This window comes from Xiphophorus maculatus, chromosome 19 (genome assembly GCF_002775205.1).
Source record: "Xiphophorus maculatus strain JP 163 A chromosome 19, X_maculatus-5.0-male, whole genome shotgun sequence".
In the NCBI taxonomy this organism is placed as follows: Eukaryota; Metazoa; Chordata; class Actinopteri; order Cyprinodontiformes; family Poeciliidae; genus Xiphophorus; species Xiphophorus maculatus.
Genome location: NC_036461.1, coordinates 25,630,255 through 25,647,924, shown reverse-complemented (window position 1 = coordinate 25,647,924; position 17,670 = coordinate 25,630,255). Strand labels below are relative to the sequence as shown.

The 17,670-nt window shown below is 38.0% G+C and overlaps 2 protein-coding genes across 6 annotated transcripts in view; one reads left to right on the top strand and one right to left on the bottom strand.

Annotated features, from left to right (window-relative positions):
- The window catches only part of LOC102229921 (ribosomal protein S6 kinase alpha-5-like), a 28,050-nt gene extending 21,212 nt beyond the window's left edge, over positions 1 to 6,838 (bottom strand). For 2 of the 4 annotated variants that reach the window (XR_002754486.1, XM_023352799.1), the window contains exons 1-5: positions 6,563 to 6,838; positions 3,364 to 3,435; positions 2,738 to 2,956; positions 2,522 to 2,637; positions 2,340 to 2,441 (exon numbers count right to left, since the gene is read on the bottom strand). Coding sequence is in view for 3 of the 4 variants with exons in the window: in XM_023352799.1 (XP_023208567.1) it covers positions 2,340 to 2,441; positions 2,522 to 2,637; positions 2,738 to 2,956; positions 3,364 to 3,435; positions 6,563 to 6,632 (579 nt within the window). In the remaining variant the exon portion in view is untranslated. The remainder of the gene's footprint in view (positions 1 to 2,339; positions 2,442 to 2,521; positions 2,638 to 2,737; positions 2,957 to 3,363; positions 3,436 to 6,562) is intronic. The other 2 variants (XM_023352800.1, XM_023352801.1) reach the window with 2 other exon arrangements.
- A 1,486-nt stretch (positions 6,839 to 8,324) lies between these two features.
- hadha (hydroxyacyl-CoA dehydrogenase trifunctional multienzyme complex subunit alpha) lies at positions 8,325 to 17,453 on the top strand. Of its 2 annotated transcripts, none has more exons than XM_005799245.3 (20): positions 8,325 to 8,449; positions 9,614 to 9,655; positions 9,745 to 9,815; positions 9,910 to 10,043; positions 10,241 to 10,379; positions 10,458 to 10,577; positions 11,396 to 11,498; positions 11,648 to 11,770; positions 11,852 to 11,970; positions 13,154 to 13,210; positions 13,300 to 13,409; positions 13,495 to 13,629; positions 13,744 to 13,915; positions 14,028 to 14,114; positions 14,206 to 14,346; positions 15,013 to 15,081; positions 15,205 to 15,400; positions 15,494 to 15,608; positions 16,525 to 16,670; positions 16,765 to 17,453. In XM_005799245.3, the coding sequence occupies exons 1-20, from the start codon at positions 8,383 to 8,385 to the stop codon at positions 16,908 to 16,910; spliced, it is 2,292 nt and encodes a 763-aa protein (XP_005799302.1). In that variant the 5' UTR covers positions 8,325 to 8,382; the 3' UTR covers positions 16,911 to 17,453. The 2 variants fall into 2 exon arrangements, with proteins under 2 accessions (XP_005799302.1, XP_023208964.1); XM_023353196.1 differs by having other exon boundaries at positions 9,593 to 9,655.
- The last annotated feature ends 217 nt before the right edge of the window (positions 17,454 to 17,670 follow it).

The following is a 17,670-nucleotide window of genomic DNA, read 5'->3' as shown; positions in this document are numbered from 1 at the left end:
CCTGGTAAAGACGTGTGGAATGTATTAAAATAAGTTTATTTTTATGGCATTAGCATAATTTCAGAAGCTGGAGAAAAATCACCTTTAATTGGAGCACTTTATTCATCAACACTCACTGCAAGCCTCCCATGGTGATTTTAAAAAATATATTTTTATTTTATTTTATAATTTTTTTTTTCATATTTGGCGATGATTCCAGCTATTTAACAGGTTGGGGCATAAGCATCATAAATTATTTTGTCAGCTTTGATCCATCGATGCTTTGAAAAGTCCCACATATTTTGGTATTTCTGTCCTTTAATTGCATATAACTGAAGCAACGTTTTCATTACTTCTCTTTAAAACATGACAAAAAAGAAGGAGAGTAGAAGGATACATATCTAATAGCGTACCATCAATAGTCGAAGGATGGAATTTGAAACAATAAGATTAGCAACAACATCGATTTAATTGCGTTAGGGTTTTTTATGTTTTGCCCATTACTCCCATTTTGTCGCCAAATTTTCCCAACAGACTTTCAATGAAAACAAAAATGATGTCTCCATTTGAGTATAGAACCATTTATGATATAATGTTTGCATTTAGTTTTCATAAAAATAGTGATATTTTGACGTTTTAGGTGCACACATGGACACGGTTTTCTTCTTTTTTTCACTAAATGTTTCAAACACAACAAACACAGTTTTAACCCGTTAAATTTAAATCTAAGTATTTTTAACTCATGGAACTTGTGGAAGTGAATTATTTGCCACAAAATTCCAGAAAAGGGAATAAATAGATAAATAGCAATTGCTGACCAATCTAAGACTATTTATCTTACTTAAATTAATTACGTTTCAGGGATTTACTGCAATGAATAATGGAAAAATACATTTAATCAAATTAGTTAAGCTGGCATTTAAATGGTTAAATGCATGTCGATCTTTGCAACTCAAGAAATGGCCACAAGAAAAGAGCTACTTGCATAAACTTGCCTCAATCCACAGAAAGAGCGACAATCAAGAAGCCTAAAAGAACTGTAACTGTGACAAGCAACGCTAGGAGAGGAATCAGGAAGAAATACTGTTTAAAACTCCCATAAACACAAAAAGTGTGCAGAGACAGTCTTCAGTCACTAGACTTCACCTCTAGAAAGTTTTATCAGAAGCACCAGGGACTCTGAACGCAACATGTCCAGATGGGATCGCTGGCCAGCGCCGCTGGAAGCTCCAGAGGGCCAGACGCTGCCAAAGTGAATTGTTCATTAAAAAAAGATGGAGGGATATTTTCTGCCGCGTGTCGGAGCGCGTTGTTCCTCAGATGTCTGTGGCTGTTGGAGAGGAATGCCAGGAAGCAAGCTTTTGCTGTCCTGTGTGTGTGTGTGTAACGTGGAGTTTGTTTAAAGCTGCAGGAATAATGCCAGGAAACAAGTTTTTCTGGATAAAGACTTTCCGGGTGCATCTTGCAAAAAAATTATAAGATATGTTTCTGGAAAAGGGCCTCTTATCTACTGGTGGCTACAGTGAAGGATGTGTGATGCTGTGGGCTTGTTTCCCCTGCGAAGGATGGGAAGATCACATGAAATAACAGAATTTTGAATAAAATCTGCCCATTTTCAGCAGAAAACTGAAAACGGGTCATTATTGGCTTAGGAACATAATCTCAGATTCTTTTCATAACAGATCCAATTTCTGATTTTAATAAAAAAAAAATTTAAAAAACACTTTTTTTCTGTTAGAAATAACATTTTCAAAAAGTGTCTCTTATAATATTTGTCTCTACAACAGAGCATTAGGGTGAGGCTACAATACATTTTGTTTAATTACAAGGCTATAGTCGTAATATTAGCTGGATAAAGATGGAATTTCACCAGAAGAACTTGTTAAAATTAAGAGAAAAAACTGTTTTAATAAGATAAAAACTTGGGTAATTATTAATGTTTTGCTGTGTGATGAAGCTCTCATAAAACCACTACTTCATTCTCCTAATATTGCAACTTTGTTCTGGTAATATTAAGGCTTCATTCTCTTATTATTTTGATTTTATCGTCATAAGACTTTATTCTCGTATTACTACGACTGTATTCTTGTAACATTTTGACTTTATTCTAGTTTTAAAAAAAAATAAAACTGCCTGACCATCATATTTTGTTGAAGATTTGACCTAAAATCAAAATCCAAATAAATAGAAGCTGCAAAAAACAAAACAAAAAAAGATAGTCCAACAAGATGGTGGGCTTTGAAGGGTGAAGTATTGTTTTAACCAAACAGGAACGCATGCCTAGTTTCACTTTCTGCTGTGAATATGAAATTAGGATACTAAAGTTTAAAAGACAAACACATTGTGGAGATGAATTTTACCTGATCAAATTCTTTACTCAGGCCAAAATCTGTTAGAACTATATGACCGTTTGAATCCAGTAGAATATTCTCCAGTTTTAGGTCTCGATAAACGATTCCAAGCTGCAGCGAGGCAACAAAGCAGAGGTCACGCAGATAACACACAGCATGATGATTCTCTTCAGATTAAAAACACAACACACCTTATGTAGATGTTCTAGTGCCAAGACAATTTCTCCGCTGTACAGTGCTACTTCTTGCTCCTTAAACCGCACCCTCTGCACCAAGTGCGTGAAAAGTTCCCCCCCGTTTACATAATCTGTGATAAAAGATTTTTTAAAAAGTTTTTATTTGTTTTTAAACAGAAATTAAAGAGAACTTTAAAAGGCTACTGAAGTTCGCTCTCTATGTGTCCTAACCGAGAATGAGGTGCAGCTTGGTGTCGGTCTGAAAGGCGTAGTGAAGCGTTACGAGGAACGGAGACTGGCGGATGTGCTCCAGCACCTGCCGCTCTGTCCGCGTGTGTTCGGCCGTCTTCGCTTTCTGGACGATAGTCGCCTTCTTCAACACCTTCATGGCGTAGAGCTTCCCGGCATCGTGGCCGCTCACCTTCCTCACCAGGAACACCTTCCCATACGCTTTTGGGTGACACAAACACAGAGCGTGAAGGGTTAAAAGAGGAATGATTCGCACGGCATGCCCGTTCTAAAGACACCAGGCAATCTGCAGGAGGGATAAGTTCAATATTTTCTGCTTGTGTTTTATGTTCTGCAGGGAGACGCCCTTCTGGTCAAGGCGGGACTGCTGAGTCTTACGCTCAAACTTGTTTAGAAAAGCCAAATCAGCATCGATACGAAAATGGAAAGACGGGACGGAGACGCACTTTGATTCTGCATCAGGGGAATGTTTTAAAATTGATCAAAAAGCACTACGCAGCATTCATTTCATCAATGTGAATGTAAACAAATAACAAAAACATTCCTATAAGAAGAGAGTCTCCACTGCTGCACCAGTTCTCTGAGTGAGAAGGGTCAGTGCTACTCACCTCCTGTGCCCAGCACCTTTAGTAGCTCAAAGTTTTCAATGCCCACCCTCTCAATGTGGCCTGTCAGGTTGGCTGGAGGGAAAGAGCAAAAGGAGAAATTTATCAAAAAAAAAGCTCATTTTACTATGTGATTCTTATATCAAGATAAAACAATTAAATATATCTGAAAATAATAGCTGTCTAAAAAGATTTATGACAAAAAAAAGACTTTAGGATTATTAATTTGATAGAATTTATTATAAAAGGACTTTAGACATTTTTTAATATAAAGTAATGCCTTCAGGTCAGAAAGAACTAAATATGGAATGTTCAGAAACAATTAGGAGGGAGGGAGGGAGGGAGGGAGGGAGGGAGGGAGGGAAGGAAGGAAGGAAGGAAGGAAGGAAGGAAGGAAGGAAGGAAGGAAGGAAGGAAGGAAGGAAGGAAGGAAGGAAGGAAGGAAGGAAGGAAGGAAGGAAGGAAGGAAGGAAGGAAGGAAGGAAGGAAGGAAGGAAGGAAGGAAGGAAGGAAGGAAGGAAGGAAGGAAGGAAGGAAGGAAGGAAGGAAGGAAGGATAATTATGCACAATCTTATGTTGGTCTAGCCCCTAAAATCCAAATTAATATGCTGAAGCTTGTGGTTATAACATGACAAAATGACAAAAATGTTGAATGGTATGAATAGTTTTGCAATTCCTTGACAATGTCACTGAAAAAACAAAGCCAGTTTCCTTTCTCGTCTCGTCGGAGACGAGCAAGCGGTGCTTTAAAACTGAAGACATGGAACCATTTCAGTGAAAGCAAAGATGACTCCACATTAAAAATAATTAAAGAAAACAGAACAAAACGTCTTGATTCGACTGGTGAAACTCTGCACCAAATATCCTAGAGGAAAGGACATTCCTACATGCAAATGCAGACAAACAAGCTGGATTAGCCAGCAAAAGGTCATTAACTCCCATCAAAGAGCTTCAGTGCGTTCAGCAAAGCCACACATCTTCCTCAGTCACTGTCACGCAGCACAGCTGACTGAGCATGGCACACTTTTAGATACGCATGCCCATTGTCGTGAACGCATTCCTTCTGTCTCCCGGCCTGAAAATAGCCATTGATACGGCTGATTTCATCTTTTTTTACGCCGACTTTTCTCCTTTGTTTCTTCGACGCGGGAATAAAATGCAAATCAAATGCGCTATAACTCATTTGAAAACAACAACACTGTCCTTCCTATTGGAGGTCAGGGATCCTGGTTGCATAACCTCCTTGTCGAGCACACCCTGCCAAGTTTGATTTTAGTGGTTATTAATAGACAGACAGAAACGTCCAACCAGACGATGCCTTGCTGCGCGTCAAGGGGAATCTCATCAAATTACTGGAGGAGAAGGTTCTCACAAAGATTAAAAAATATATATCTGAATATGTTTTGTTTTTTTCACTGGTTATCTGACAAGTTTACATTCTTTTTCTCCTCATAAGAAATAAGATATTCTGTCTACTAACTGTGTAAACACTCATTAAACCACATTTAAATTTTTATTTGTTCTCATAGCAGAGTAGATATACAATCAAATGACACACACATAAAAAAAAAAAAAAAAAACAGGAATCACTGACAGCTAAGATACGCTGCACACTCGAGGCAGGGTAGTAAACCGGAGTGGAAGCACAGTCATGTTGCAGCTTGAACAGGAACACTGTCATTAGAAAACAGCTGCAACTCAAGTGTGAAACTTCAGGCAGCAGCCTTCTGCACTAAATGGCAGAGCTCTACACACCCATTACTGATACATGTCAACACTAAACGTAATTCATCTGTGACTACTATTATTGCGGGAGGAAGGAACTTTAAGCTGCAAACACTGTGGACTACTATAGCTCCCGTCTCACACTGACTTTCTTGTGATAGCGTTATTTTTCTTGGCGGTAGGCTGGTTCCAGGTATCTATCAGGCGTTATCAAGGTTGAAACAAAACAGTTACTTTCAAAACTGCAACAATTTTCTACATTTCCCTGTGTTTTTAGGTCCTTTCAATTGTCTATGTATCAACATCAACATAACTACTCATCCGCACTTGTTGCTATTCACTGCCAGTCGACAGACTGAAAGAAGGCTTCTACTTTTTCTTTTTTTTTTAAGACAAATTGGGGTGTTAAAAAATATTTTCTGGTTCCATAAAACATAGACAGTAATGCTGTCTATGTAATGCTGCATTAAAACTACAGACATCATGTCTGGTGTGCAGTCAGCTAGCTGCCTTTATGGAAACAGTAAACACAAGAAATCAATAAATGTCATACACAATATTATTATGCCAGTATATTAAATTATTTTTGCCACCGTATAAATGTTGCTTTTTCTAGTCTTGAATAAAATTTCCTAGTATGCATCTAGTTCATTTTTTTTTTATACTCTTTGGGTTACCGTGAAATTATGTTGTCATCTTACAGTGAATTTAATACACACCTTAAACAACAGGTTTTAAAAAAGCAATACATAAAATGAAACGTGAAGTGACTCTAACACCATTTTGAATCAATAATTATAACAGCAGTAACAATCGTTATGTTTATTTATTGACCTTTATAGAACCAACAGCTGTGCAAAGTTACTAAAACACAAAACTAGTGGTAAAAATGTATCTAAGGAAATTTAACCTGAAGGTGAATTCATTCATTTTTTCTTTATTGCTAATAACATTAGTTACAACCGCTTATGGTTGCAGTTATGAGAGTTATAGAACGTCTCGACATTGCAAATCATTTGCGTTTTCTAAAATGAGACATTAATTTAACAAGTGGGCGTCACGTTCGAGGCGATGAACTTAGCATAATCTTGGTGGATGCTCTGATTTAACCGTACAGCGCGCTGTCAATTACCAAGCAGTTCAAGCTAATGTTATCACCATGGTTGAGAACGGGGAAGTTACGCTAGCAGTTAGCCGCAGTTTCTAATACGCATAGATAACCGTAGTGTGCAGGGGGTCTGAGTAGTGGTATTAGTTAACACGGCAGCCTGACATCGTTAGTCTCCTGCTATCCCTCAGTAACGTCGACGTTCATGTTAGCGCTCACTTCAAACGCCCAACTGACAGTGACGGTTGGCTCCTCCAGGCTAACCTGGAAACATTTCTCCTTTAGCGTCTGTGTACGTAGAATATATGTGTATCTATGCACATTAAAACGCGCTGCGTTAAGTTACAGAAGGCTGACAAGCTTACTTACCATTTTTCAGCTCGTGTTTCACAGTAAACAGGTCACCTTCTCTTGAAGATCCCTCCATTGGGGATGGCATTGTAATTTCGTGTCCCTATTATGTTCAGAGCAGATTAGGCTCACCTTTCAAGCTAGTTTGCGGTATTATCATGCACAAACAGAAATGGGTCACCCACGGTGAGCTTGACTGATAAATAAGCAAAACAAATTGTCACTAAGCCTAGCCGCGGGGAAGCTCTGGAGGAAGCACTTGCGTCTTCTAGCAGCAAATAACCACGACCACTACCTTCGCAACCAGACAGTCCCTCTTCGCTGATTGGAGTTGCTATGGAAAGACTTGGCCTCGGATTGGATGGCCATCTAGTAGTGACATTCAGTCCCGCCTTCCTCAAATGACAGATGCTGCATTCAAATACCCCCGTACATTCTAATGTGAAAGGTCAGAACTACAGCTAGAGTTAAATTTATTCTTTAAACGAGGTTAATAATAACAGAACAAATGTTTGAAAAAACAAAGTTAGATTTCACAGATTTCTGCAGTCTGTGAATCTGTAAAATACTGTTTGACGCAAGATACTGCTAAACTGCATAAAAAGTGTTGCATGGTAGGCTTTATAATTTGAGCAATTGGGGTCTTGCCTTTTTGAAAAAGACAAAAAAAGTTGAAAATGCAAGTCAGAAATTCTATGTAGCTCCACATTGTGTTTATATATTGACCTAAAGTCCTCTAAAATGTTTCATCACACCGGACACAGTGAATGTTGAGCAATAAAGGCAGTATATCATGAAATGGATCAGTTCCTGTTATGTAGAAGCAGTTCCTCCGCACCTCCAAATAATCAGACCATGAAATCAAACTCAGTCAAAAGCGACGTATCACATTCAGAAAGGTAGATTTGTTGCGAAACTAGACAGCTGTGTTCATTGATTAACAAGCACATTAAATGTATCTAACAATGGCAAATCAAAACATTAATATTTAGCAAATATGCTGATATAGCATGATGTACGGTTGAATCTGTTTCTGTAATCTACAAATTCCTGCAAACTACTGATGAATTGCAACTTGGTAGCCAAATAAATATTTTTTAATCAAATTTTAAAAAACAGTAATAACAAAAATACAGCATTTTTTAAATAAACCTAAAAGTTATTGCTATTTCAAGCTTTACATGGGGATAAAATAATTTTTGAAAGAGAACCCAGTCTGGATTCTGCCTCCATCATGTGGCAGAATGTTGAAAATACAATTATTTGGATGGCATTTTTTTAACTTTGATATTTGCATGTCATTACTATAAAACGGTATTTTCCTGTTTTTCAAAAAAAAAAAGTATATATATATATATATATATATATATATATATATATATATATATATATATATATATATATATATATATATATATATATATATATATATATATATATATATAATTTACAATTATATTGTAAATAATTGATTTAGGCTTTTCATAAGACAAAAGCAAACTTGAAGTAACTACAAAAATGAAAAATAGATAGATAAAGTAAATGCAGTTTTCAAAACAACGCAATGTCAATAGCAGTAAAACGACAGCTCTAATCAATTTAAGAGGTAGTTAAACTGGGAATTTTAAAAAAATCCCTTGGTAAAAAGTCAAGCTGAACAACGTCCAATAAACTCCGAGGTTATAAAACTAGACCAACCAGATGCGGGGTTTCAACAACAGCCAATCAGCTTCTTGTCCGATGGCTCCGTCTCCGGAAGTAGCATAATGGTAATTTGACAGTGAGCGAGTCCAGTTAGTAGCACTTCGTAGCTCCTCAGACTGACCTCCGCTCCCAACATGGCTGGTGTTCGAGCTCTTGGTGTTCTCTCAAGATTGTCAGCCAGACGATATGCTCTTCTCTCAGGTGGAGTACAGCTTCTTCTAGTGCTGAACTCTAACGGAAACAACTGTGCGAACAGTTATATTGGAAACACCGGGCTCTGCTAGGGTGTCCCTGTCGAGTAATTAGCCTGTTTGACTAGCTGCTAGCTAGCTCCAATCAAATATGTGAAGCTGCATGTCACAACACGATCGTTTTGATAGTCCAACGCATATCTTTATGAGAATCTATACAGACATTTCTTGCAGCTATGACTTTCTTTTTATAACATTTTTGTTTGAGGTTGCAGAATTTTGAGCAAACTAGCAATGCTAACTAGCTCAATGCTAGGGAATCAATGGTGTGATAGCATCCGTTTTCGTACAGAATAGTTGAATTAGATCATTTTTGTGTAAAGCTCTAACGCAGTGCCGTTGCGTTACAGCAACTATCCAATTGGGTTTGGATAGTTAGGAGCCGAATTTGCCATTAGGTGCCATTCATTCGCCATTGTGATGGCCACTGTCAGTGAGTCTGGTAGGCGGAGAATCTAGGTGAAGGGTCATTCTCACATAGCACGGCTACGGCCACCTGAGGTCAATGCAGTCAAATCTAAGCGTCTCTTACACAGAGTATACATTTATTTAAAGTTATTAAATATAAAACTAGATCATGTTTGAATATGTGGAAAAAAATAGCACAGGGACAAGAATAGATTCAGATATAAAACGTGAAACTGTAGGTAGTTTCATAGAGTTTTCAAGGCAATTTTGATTGAACGAGCTTTAAAAGATTTTTGCTTAAGTGCAAAACTAAGAAAATTGCAGCATTTTAAGGTCTGACATTCTGGGTTAGTCTGTTCAGTTTACAATAAAACACGAAGAAGTGTGATCTAAAACCTACTTTTCATTTTTGAAAAATTGCGTTATTGCTACAATTTCATTAATAATTCCTAGAAAACTTTCTGCAAATTTTCTTGGATAAATGTTTTATCTTGTTAGTAGTTGGATTAAATATTGACCACTACATTAAATTTAATAATCATTTATTAATGTATTTTCTTTTTACTATGGAAAAACTATACGTTTACATAATATAACAACATAAACTGAGAATTTTGTGGCATGAAACAAGACAGAAACTCTTCTTGAATAATCTTTTATTTATGCAATTGTAATAATGTTCCAGTTCCACTGTTTCCCTTCTCAGGCAGTACTTTCCGCACCTTCTCAGTAGCTCCTGCCATGCTTGGTAATATATTTTCTTTATACACAGAATGTGTGAAAAATTTCCCCCCCGATTACATTGAAACAAATGTGCTCCTGCTTGACTGATTTCAGCCCGAACACATGTCGACTACGAAATCAAGAATGACGTCGCCGTCATTCGGATCAACGACCCAAACTCCAAGGTGTGAACTCGGTCGAGTTTAAATTGAACAACTGCACGTCTCTGAATTATGCAGAAGAAATGTGACTTTTGTCGGTTTCCATGTCGACTTCTAGGTTAACACACTGTCAGTTCAGATGCAAAACGAGATGACGGAGGTCATGAATGAAGTGTGGGCCAACGAGGCTGTGCAAAGCGCTGTTGTCATCTCCTCAAAGCCAGGATCCTTCATTGCAGGAGCTGATATTAAGTAAGTTTCCAGTGGTCAATAATGTTCTTAAATATAACATTTATGTAAGATTGTCTCTGAACTTGTCCTTCTGAATAGAAAACTCCTCCCACAATGCTTTGTGATGAGTTCTTGACAAATAAAATATCAAATTGAGTCTTAAGCAGTATGTTCTTTGAAGATATAGCTTTAAAAAACAACTTTGTTTTCTTTTTTAGTATGATCCAGGCCTGCAGCACTGCAGAGGATGTCACTAAACTCTCTCAGACAGGACAGCAGATGTTTGAACGGATTGAAAGATCTCCTAAACCCATTGTTGCTGCCATCAATGGTTCTTGTTTAGGAGGAGGCCTGGAGGTAGGAACCGTAACTTTTAAACCTTAAAGATATTGTTCAGGAGGATGGATTGTAATACTGTCATCTTTTCTACTTTAGTTTGCCATTGCCTGTCAGTACCGAATTGCAACAAAAAGCAAGAAGACGGTCCTTGGTACTCCTGAAGTTATGCTGGGCCTTCTGCCTGGAGCTGGTGGCACACAGAGGCTCCCAAAAATGGTTTGTGTTGGAAAGATTTTCCAAAGTCTGATTTGCATCAAAATATAGATTTCTTAGGCATCTTACCACCTCATAAACACATTCATTTTCATCAGCCATTGAAGTTATGTATGCAGAATTCGGTGCTTTTCATTTTCAGTGAAGTGTTGGATGTTTAAAGCTGGAAGATGAGCTCTACAGTTAAACAAATTCCAGAAATGCCACTTTGTTTTTCACAACTTCATTTTCTGTCATATAAATATTTTTGTTTTCTTTTTCATTTTTCTTTGAAGTTTTTTTTAACACTGGAATATTGGAAAAAATTATCATTAAAATGAACAAAAAATGGAATACATGCTTATTTGAGATTTAGATATTGCTAGGAACTTCCCAACCAGGATTTATTTATGTTCCAGACAACATATTCATATATCTAGGAGTAGGCATAAGCTTTGAGTCACAGTCCAAAACTGGATAATAAACTAGTGTTGTAGTATCCATTTTTCATGATGGTCAAAAAACCTCATACATTGCTCCTTCAAACACTCATTGAGGAAGCTGAAAGAGCAAGTAATCTCTTTTTCACTAAGAATTATAAAATAAAGGGTGAAAAACATCTAAATTGTGTCTGAAAACCCAGATTGGCTTCCTCACCTTTTGCTGGAGGTCCAGCATAATCATTTTTAACAAGAAAAGTCTTTGTATCTAACAAAAAAAAGACCCAGAAACGTTTCAAGTGTGATTATTTTTCTCTAGTTATTTAGAAGTGTATTTAATAATTAAAAATTTAAAAAATGGCTCACCAGTTAGTAAATGTCTGCTGCTGTTGTGACCTGTAGCTTGGTCTTCCAAGTGCCTTTGACATGATGCTAACAGGAAGAAACATCAGACCAGATAAAGCCAAGAAGATGGGGCTTGTCCACCAGCTGGTTGACCCACTAGGTAAAAATCTGATTTTTATTTTCACATTTTTAATTTTTTTTATTCTCTAAAGTTTTTAAAGCTTTACTGACTTTAGGTTTTGTAAGACTTTGCCTCTTCCTTTCCATCCCTGAGTTGGAAAGATGATTTACTTTATGCTCATGCTCCAGGGCCTGGGCTGAAAAGTCCAGAGGAGAGAACAATGGAGTACTTGGAAGAAATTGCTGTTGATTATGCCAGAGGGATTGCCAACAAGAGTATCTCTATTCAGCAAAAGAAAAACATGATGCAGAGTAAGTTCTTTTCCCTTCATGTGGTGTTTCAATCTGATGCTTTCTTTCATCACAAATGGACTTATTAATCTCCGTCCACAGGAATTCAAGACTACGTGATGAGCTTTGAGTTTGTACGGAATAAAATTTATAAAACTGTCCACGATAAAGTCATGAAGCAGAGCAAGGGACTTTATCCAGCACCGCTGAAGATCATTGAAGTAAGTAAAACGCAGTGTAGTCCCAACAGTCTGCTTCGTCTTTGTATCCACATAAATATCTTTAAATTAGTGTCGATTTCGATAAATGGTAAAAGTTTGAATTTAATGATAAAGGCATCAGTTGTTTGACCTTTTTTTTTAAAACTCTGAATCTGTAAAATTCTGACAACCCGATACATATTTCTATTGATTCTGGTTGTTGTTGTTTTTTTTTATTTGTTTTTAAAGCGCTGTAATTATCATAATTCAAAATGTTTTTACTTCCTGCATAAACTGAGCAAATAACCGAACAGTACTGTAAATTTCTCGTAAGATTAAATGAGAATCGCAGCGCTGCTCGTCTCTCCACCACTGCAGTAAAATCCTTCAGGTTGTGAGATGAAGAATTTTACACACCGAGCACAACTAAAATGACATGCAGCATAGCATGTTTCATTTCCTCATTAAATGCTCCTCCTACATACATAAGTAGATCCATCCGTTTTGAATGTTGTCAAGCATCACTCTAGTGCTTTAAATGTGTGTATTAATTTGCCGTGATTGGAGAGCAGTCCTGGGCTCACTTTCAAGTTCAGAGGCAGATTTTAGCCAAAAGCTAACATGGCGCTAGTGGAGAAAACCTTCATTATGTATATTCTCTAAAAGAGGCACCGCAGGAGATGTAGATTTTTTTTTTTCTTCTTCCAAATTCAGAAAGGCGGACAGAGGGAACTCGTTATCCAACTCCGCAGATAAAGCTGCAGTATGGAGCTTTTGCAAAAATATGTTTTAAAAATATTTATTAAAGCTGTCACTGTGTTGTGGCAGCTTAATATGAGACAGATAATCTGTGAAAAGATTGAGTTTGCTGTGTATTTCTGGAGATGGCAGCCAGTTAGTAGGGAGAAGGCAGAGGAGCTTGGTTTTATTTATTTGTATTTTTTCTGTCTCATACTATACTGTCAAAAAATAGCGACTGTTTTAACAAAGAAAAAAAAAATTCTTATAAATGTTACTGCACCTTTAAATACAATCTTGGTGATATTTTGGGATAAAGACAATTACTACTGTGTTTGACATTTAAACATAATGTTTTGTTTGCAGTTTGCCCAATTGTCATCATAAACAGTTTTTCTTTACAGTAAGTAGACTTTAAAAGAAAAGAAGAAAAATCAGTATCTTCTTATTTTCTCTATCTCTTCAGTGTGTGAAGACTGGAGTGGAGGAGGGCCCCATTGCTGGATACTTGGCAGAGTCACTGGTAAAGTGTTGTTTTCTTGCATCATTTGCACATTTAGTTCCTGCATTTGTTTTGCTTTGCTGAGCGTCACATCTCTTCGTTTGCCCCAGAACTTTGGTCAGTTGGCACAATCCCCAGAATCAGCCGCGCTGATCGGCCTGTATCACGGTCAAGTAGCGTGCAAGAAGAATCGCTTCGGAACCCCGGCGAGACCGGTGAAGTGCGTGTTTTTGATTTGGGACAGTTGCTGGTGTTGACAAAACTATTTGTAGTAAAAAGGTGACCTGTTTTCTGTTTATTCCCAGAACTCTTGCCATTTTGGGAGCAGGTCTGATGGGAGCAGGCATCGCCCAGGTGACCGTGGATAAAGGCATCCGCACAATCCTCAAGGACACCACTGTGGAAGGACTGGCCAGAGGAGAGCAGCAGGTTTTCAAAGGGTCGGTGCAAATGTCATGTCAGGAGGCTCAAAAGCTCATCTGATTTCTGCAACTTTGCAACAATCTTGAATGTTATTAAATGCTATTACGTTTATACTTGTATATTTAAACCAGGCTCAATGACAAGACCAAGAAGAAGAGCATCACATCCTTTGAGAGGGACTCCATACTGTCCAACCTGAGTGGTCAGCTGGATTACAAGGGCTTTGAAAATGCCGACATGGTTATTGAAGCCGTGTTTGAGGACATTAACATCAAGCATGTTGTCCTGAAGGAAGTTGAAGCCGTAAGTGTCATGTTACTCGCTGAGACGTTACTGTTTTTTTCTTTTTTTAAACACTTTCTGGAATCCAGAATCCAGCGACATTTCAATTAATCCTATCCACATCTGCCGGCAGGTCATCCCTCCTCACTGTATATTTGCAAGCAACACCTCCGCTCTCCCCATCAAGGAAATTGCTGCTGCCAGCAAGAGACCAGATAAGGTTGTATCTTGGAAATTTTGTGAATACAAACTGAAAAAAACAAACATTTTATTTGCAAGAAGAAAAGCTGAATAACTCTCTCCACTCTCAGGTGGTTGGAATGCACTACTTCTCTCCGGTGGACAAGATGCAGCTCCTGGAGATTATAACCACTGATAAGACCTCAAAGGACACGACGGCGTCCGCTGTGGCGGTCGGCCTGAAGCAGGGCAAAGTCATCATAGTCGTTGGCGTGAGTTTTAGGACTCTGTCGTTCTTCTGTTTCTTTCGACATTAAACAGGGTGCTCGAAATCCTTTAAATTCAGTCAGGTGTTTTCAAGGTTTGGAAAGTGCTTGATGTTCAAACTGCACAGTTTATTAATGAAGTTGTAGTAAAGTATTGGGAGACAAGACTCCTTCCTGAAAGTCCAGTGATTATTTATGTTGCGTTTAAATATTTGATTTGATCAGGAAGGTCATTTACCTTAACACAAACCGATTTGTTCAACATAAAGAGTATTTATTGTTGCTAATGGCTCAATGAGTCATTGGTCTGTGTTTTGGCGATTATACATTAGTTATTAAAATTGGGGGGCTTTTTTCTTTTTTTTGTTAAATTTGTGTTTAGTTCACATACCAGATTATATTGTGACAGAATTTTTAAAACATAAAATGTTGTCATATTTTAGCTTTACTTTTGTAGAATATTTTCATTAAGACATTATTAATCATAGTAATAAATGATCTCATGTAATACTGAATTAAAACTATCCCCTTTAGGGCATTTGCATTGGTGGTTCTGGAAAAGTTTGAAAACTTAACTTGAAAATGAATTAGGGGGGGGGAAGGAAATGTGATAATAAAAAAACATCTTGTTTGTTTATATTCTCAAGAACTATGACTCTAATTTCCTCTCAGGACGGACCTGGGTTCTACACAACCAGGTGTTTGGCTCCGATGCTGGCTGAAGCAGTGAGAGTACTTCAGGTTAGTTGTTGCTGCAAAATCCAGCTGCAATGTTTCTCTTCACAGATACCGCAGAATCTGAGTGAGAATTTATTGCTTCTGCATAACTGTTTTGCGTGCTTTTCAATCTTCGTTCGCACGCAGGAAGGCGTCGACCCCAAGAAGCTGGATGGACTCACAACAAGCTTCGGGTTCCCTGTGGGCGCCGCCACGCTGGCCGATGAAGTCGGCATCGATGTCGCGGCTCACGTGGCCGAGGATCTCGGCAAAGCGTTTGGCTCCCGCTTTGGTGGCGGAAATGTGGAGGTTTTAAGAACCATGGTGGACATGGGGTTCAAAGGTACGGGGGCTTTTATTGTTCCAGTTTTGATGTATAAATGCACCCATTGCTCCTTTTTGCTCACTTTTGAAATAAATGTCGTTAACTCTGAAGGACGGAAATCAGGAAAAGGCTGCTACATCTACCAGCCAGGCCGCAAAGGCAAAGATGTCAACCCAGATGTCGGAGACATTCTGGAGAAATTCAAAATCACGCCAAACCCAGCCGTGTAAGTCATAATGAAACTATTGTACATGCAACAAGTGGAAAATAACCTCTTTAGTCTTTCACTAAATAAATATGTGGTACTTGTGAAAAATTTAGATACTCGCCTTGTTTACATAGTCACTTGCTATTATAATTGCAGGTTTTTAAATTAAGCATTTGCATTATTTTATTTGCTTGTCAATTAAGCTGTTGTTTTGTCATCTTTCAGTTAGATATACTTACATTTTGTTAGTTCCTAAATTCTTTCTGATTGTTATAACCAATGTTATTTCATCTTAAGGTCACAGTTTGTCTCCAGTGGACAAATCTGGTTACAACACGCATTCAATTTTGTTTTCAAATGGATAAAGCAGGCTGACATTAAGCCTCTTATAAACCGCCAACTTAAGTCTGACGGAAAATTGCTGTTGCATGTTTGAAAGCGAGGTCTGTGCCAGGAAGCCGGCTATTTTAAACTAATAACCCATTCTGCCAATAAAAGCGAAAATAAACATTCAGTCAGAATTAAGTTGAAATATTTTTCAAGGCCACACAAATTAGCAACTTGCTATGGGAGTATTTTAGGAATGAATGTATTTATTTAAACTTTTAGATTAGAGAAAATCCATAGTAAATCCAAACTTATTCTTAATTTGATTCTGTTGCTTACTGAAGTTGTCTATCATGTTATCAATTTGCACTGAAAAAGCACTACATTAATGCTAAGTTTGCATAAGCATTTTACTACTTACTGCTAATTTAAGGAACTGGTTCCACGTGGCTTTACTACTTAACCTGCATCTTTTTACAAAACCAAAGCAACTATTATCTTGTTGCTAGTTAGAGGTCAGATATTATCTAATATTGATGCTGTGAGATTGTGGGTTATTGTTTAGATTCTTGCTGGTAAAGTCTTTTTGCCTGTGAATGTTTTGCAGTTCGTCGGACTCCGATGTGCAGTACAGGCTCGTTTCTCGATTCGTCAACGAAGCGGTGCTGTGTCTGCAAGAGGGCATCTTGAACAGCCCGTTGGAGGGAGACATCGGCGCTGTGTTTGGACTGGGATTCCCCCCCTGTCTCGGCGGTCAGTCAACCTATCCCCGGTGAAACTTACACAAACGTAAGTCCTTTATCGTGTGTACACGTTTTGAAAAATATCCTCTATCCGACGCTTCCAGGACCTTTCCGCTTCGTAGACACGTTCGGTGCCGACAAGCTGGTGGACAAGATGAGGAGATTTGAAGAAGTATACGGGAATCAGTTCACTCCATGCCAACTCCTACTGGATCACGCGAACGATTCCAGCAGGAAATTTCACAAGTGACCGACTTGCCAGTAGCTCCTAAAAACCTCCAGTTGTCACTTACAATGTGCCTAACATCGATTAGTGGGGAGGGAAAACATGCTGACGGTACACTTTGACCGGTTATTAGGTGCAGCTAACCTAAAGTGATGCTGTCTGATGCAATAATTCCTAACCTTCATGACGGTTCTGATTTTTCACTTTTGTGTTGACCGAAGTGAAATCCCACAGATTGCATATATTTTAGCTTGGTGTGCCTAATGAACTGGCAAGAGTGTGCATAATGGCGGCAATGGTGGAAGGCTGTTTTAATTTTTTTTACATGAATGTTCATTTGATGTATAGATTAAGGGGCATATGGACATCAGTTATTTACACATTGCATCTGTAAAGACATTTGCAAAGAAGAAGCATTTCCTGCTGCCAAATGACTTTAATATCCATGAATGTTGAGGTACATAATGATTCAGCAAGTGTCTTGTTTTCTTTGTACATTAAAGGTTTCCTTGCTTGGTATGGAGAAATATGTAAATGTGAAGCTACAATAAAAATGTTATTGATTAGCCTTTGGTTTTGCATATGAAGTTTGTTTATTTTTTTGTACAGAAGTTTCTCGGGGTTAAAGAAGAGCTGCTCACTAACCGATGTAAACAAACCTAAAGATGGTTTCCTTCAGTGGAGAAGACTTGCTTTTTACCCTCAACAGATGAATTTAAAGCTGGCTGCATCTGGAAAAAATGCCAATTTTGAAATACGATTATAACATTTCATAACCTGAACT

Coding starts and splice junctions, on each gene's coding strand:
- hadha (XM_023353196.1), top strand. CDS start 8,383: ATGGCTGGTGTTCGAGCTCTTGGTGTTCTCTCAAGATTGTCAGCCAGA. Junction 8,450..9,592: donor ACGATATGCTCTTCTCTCAG/GTGGAGTACAGC, acceptor ATAATGTTCCAG/TTCCACTGTTTCCCTTCTCA. Junction 13,916..14,027: donor TCCTGAAGGAAGTTGAAGCC/GTAAGTGTCATG, acceptor ATCTGCCGGCAG/GTCATCCCTCCTCACTGTAT.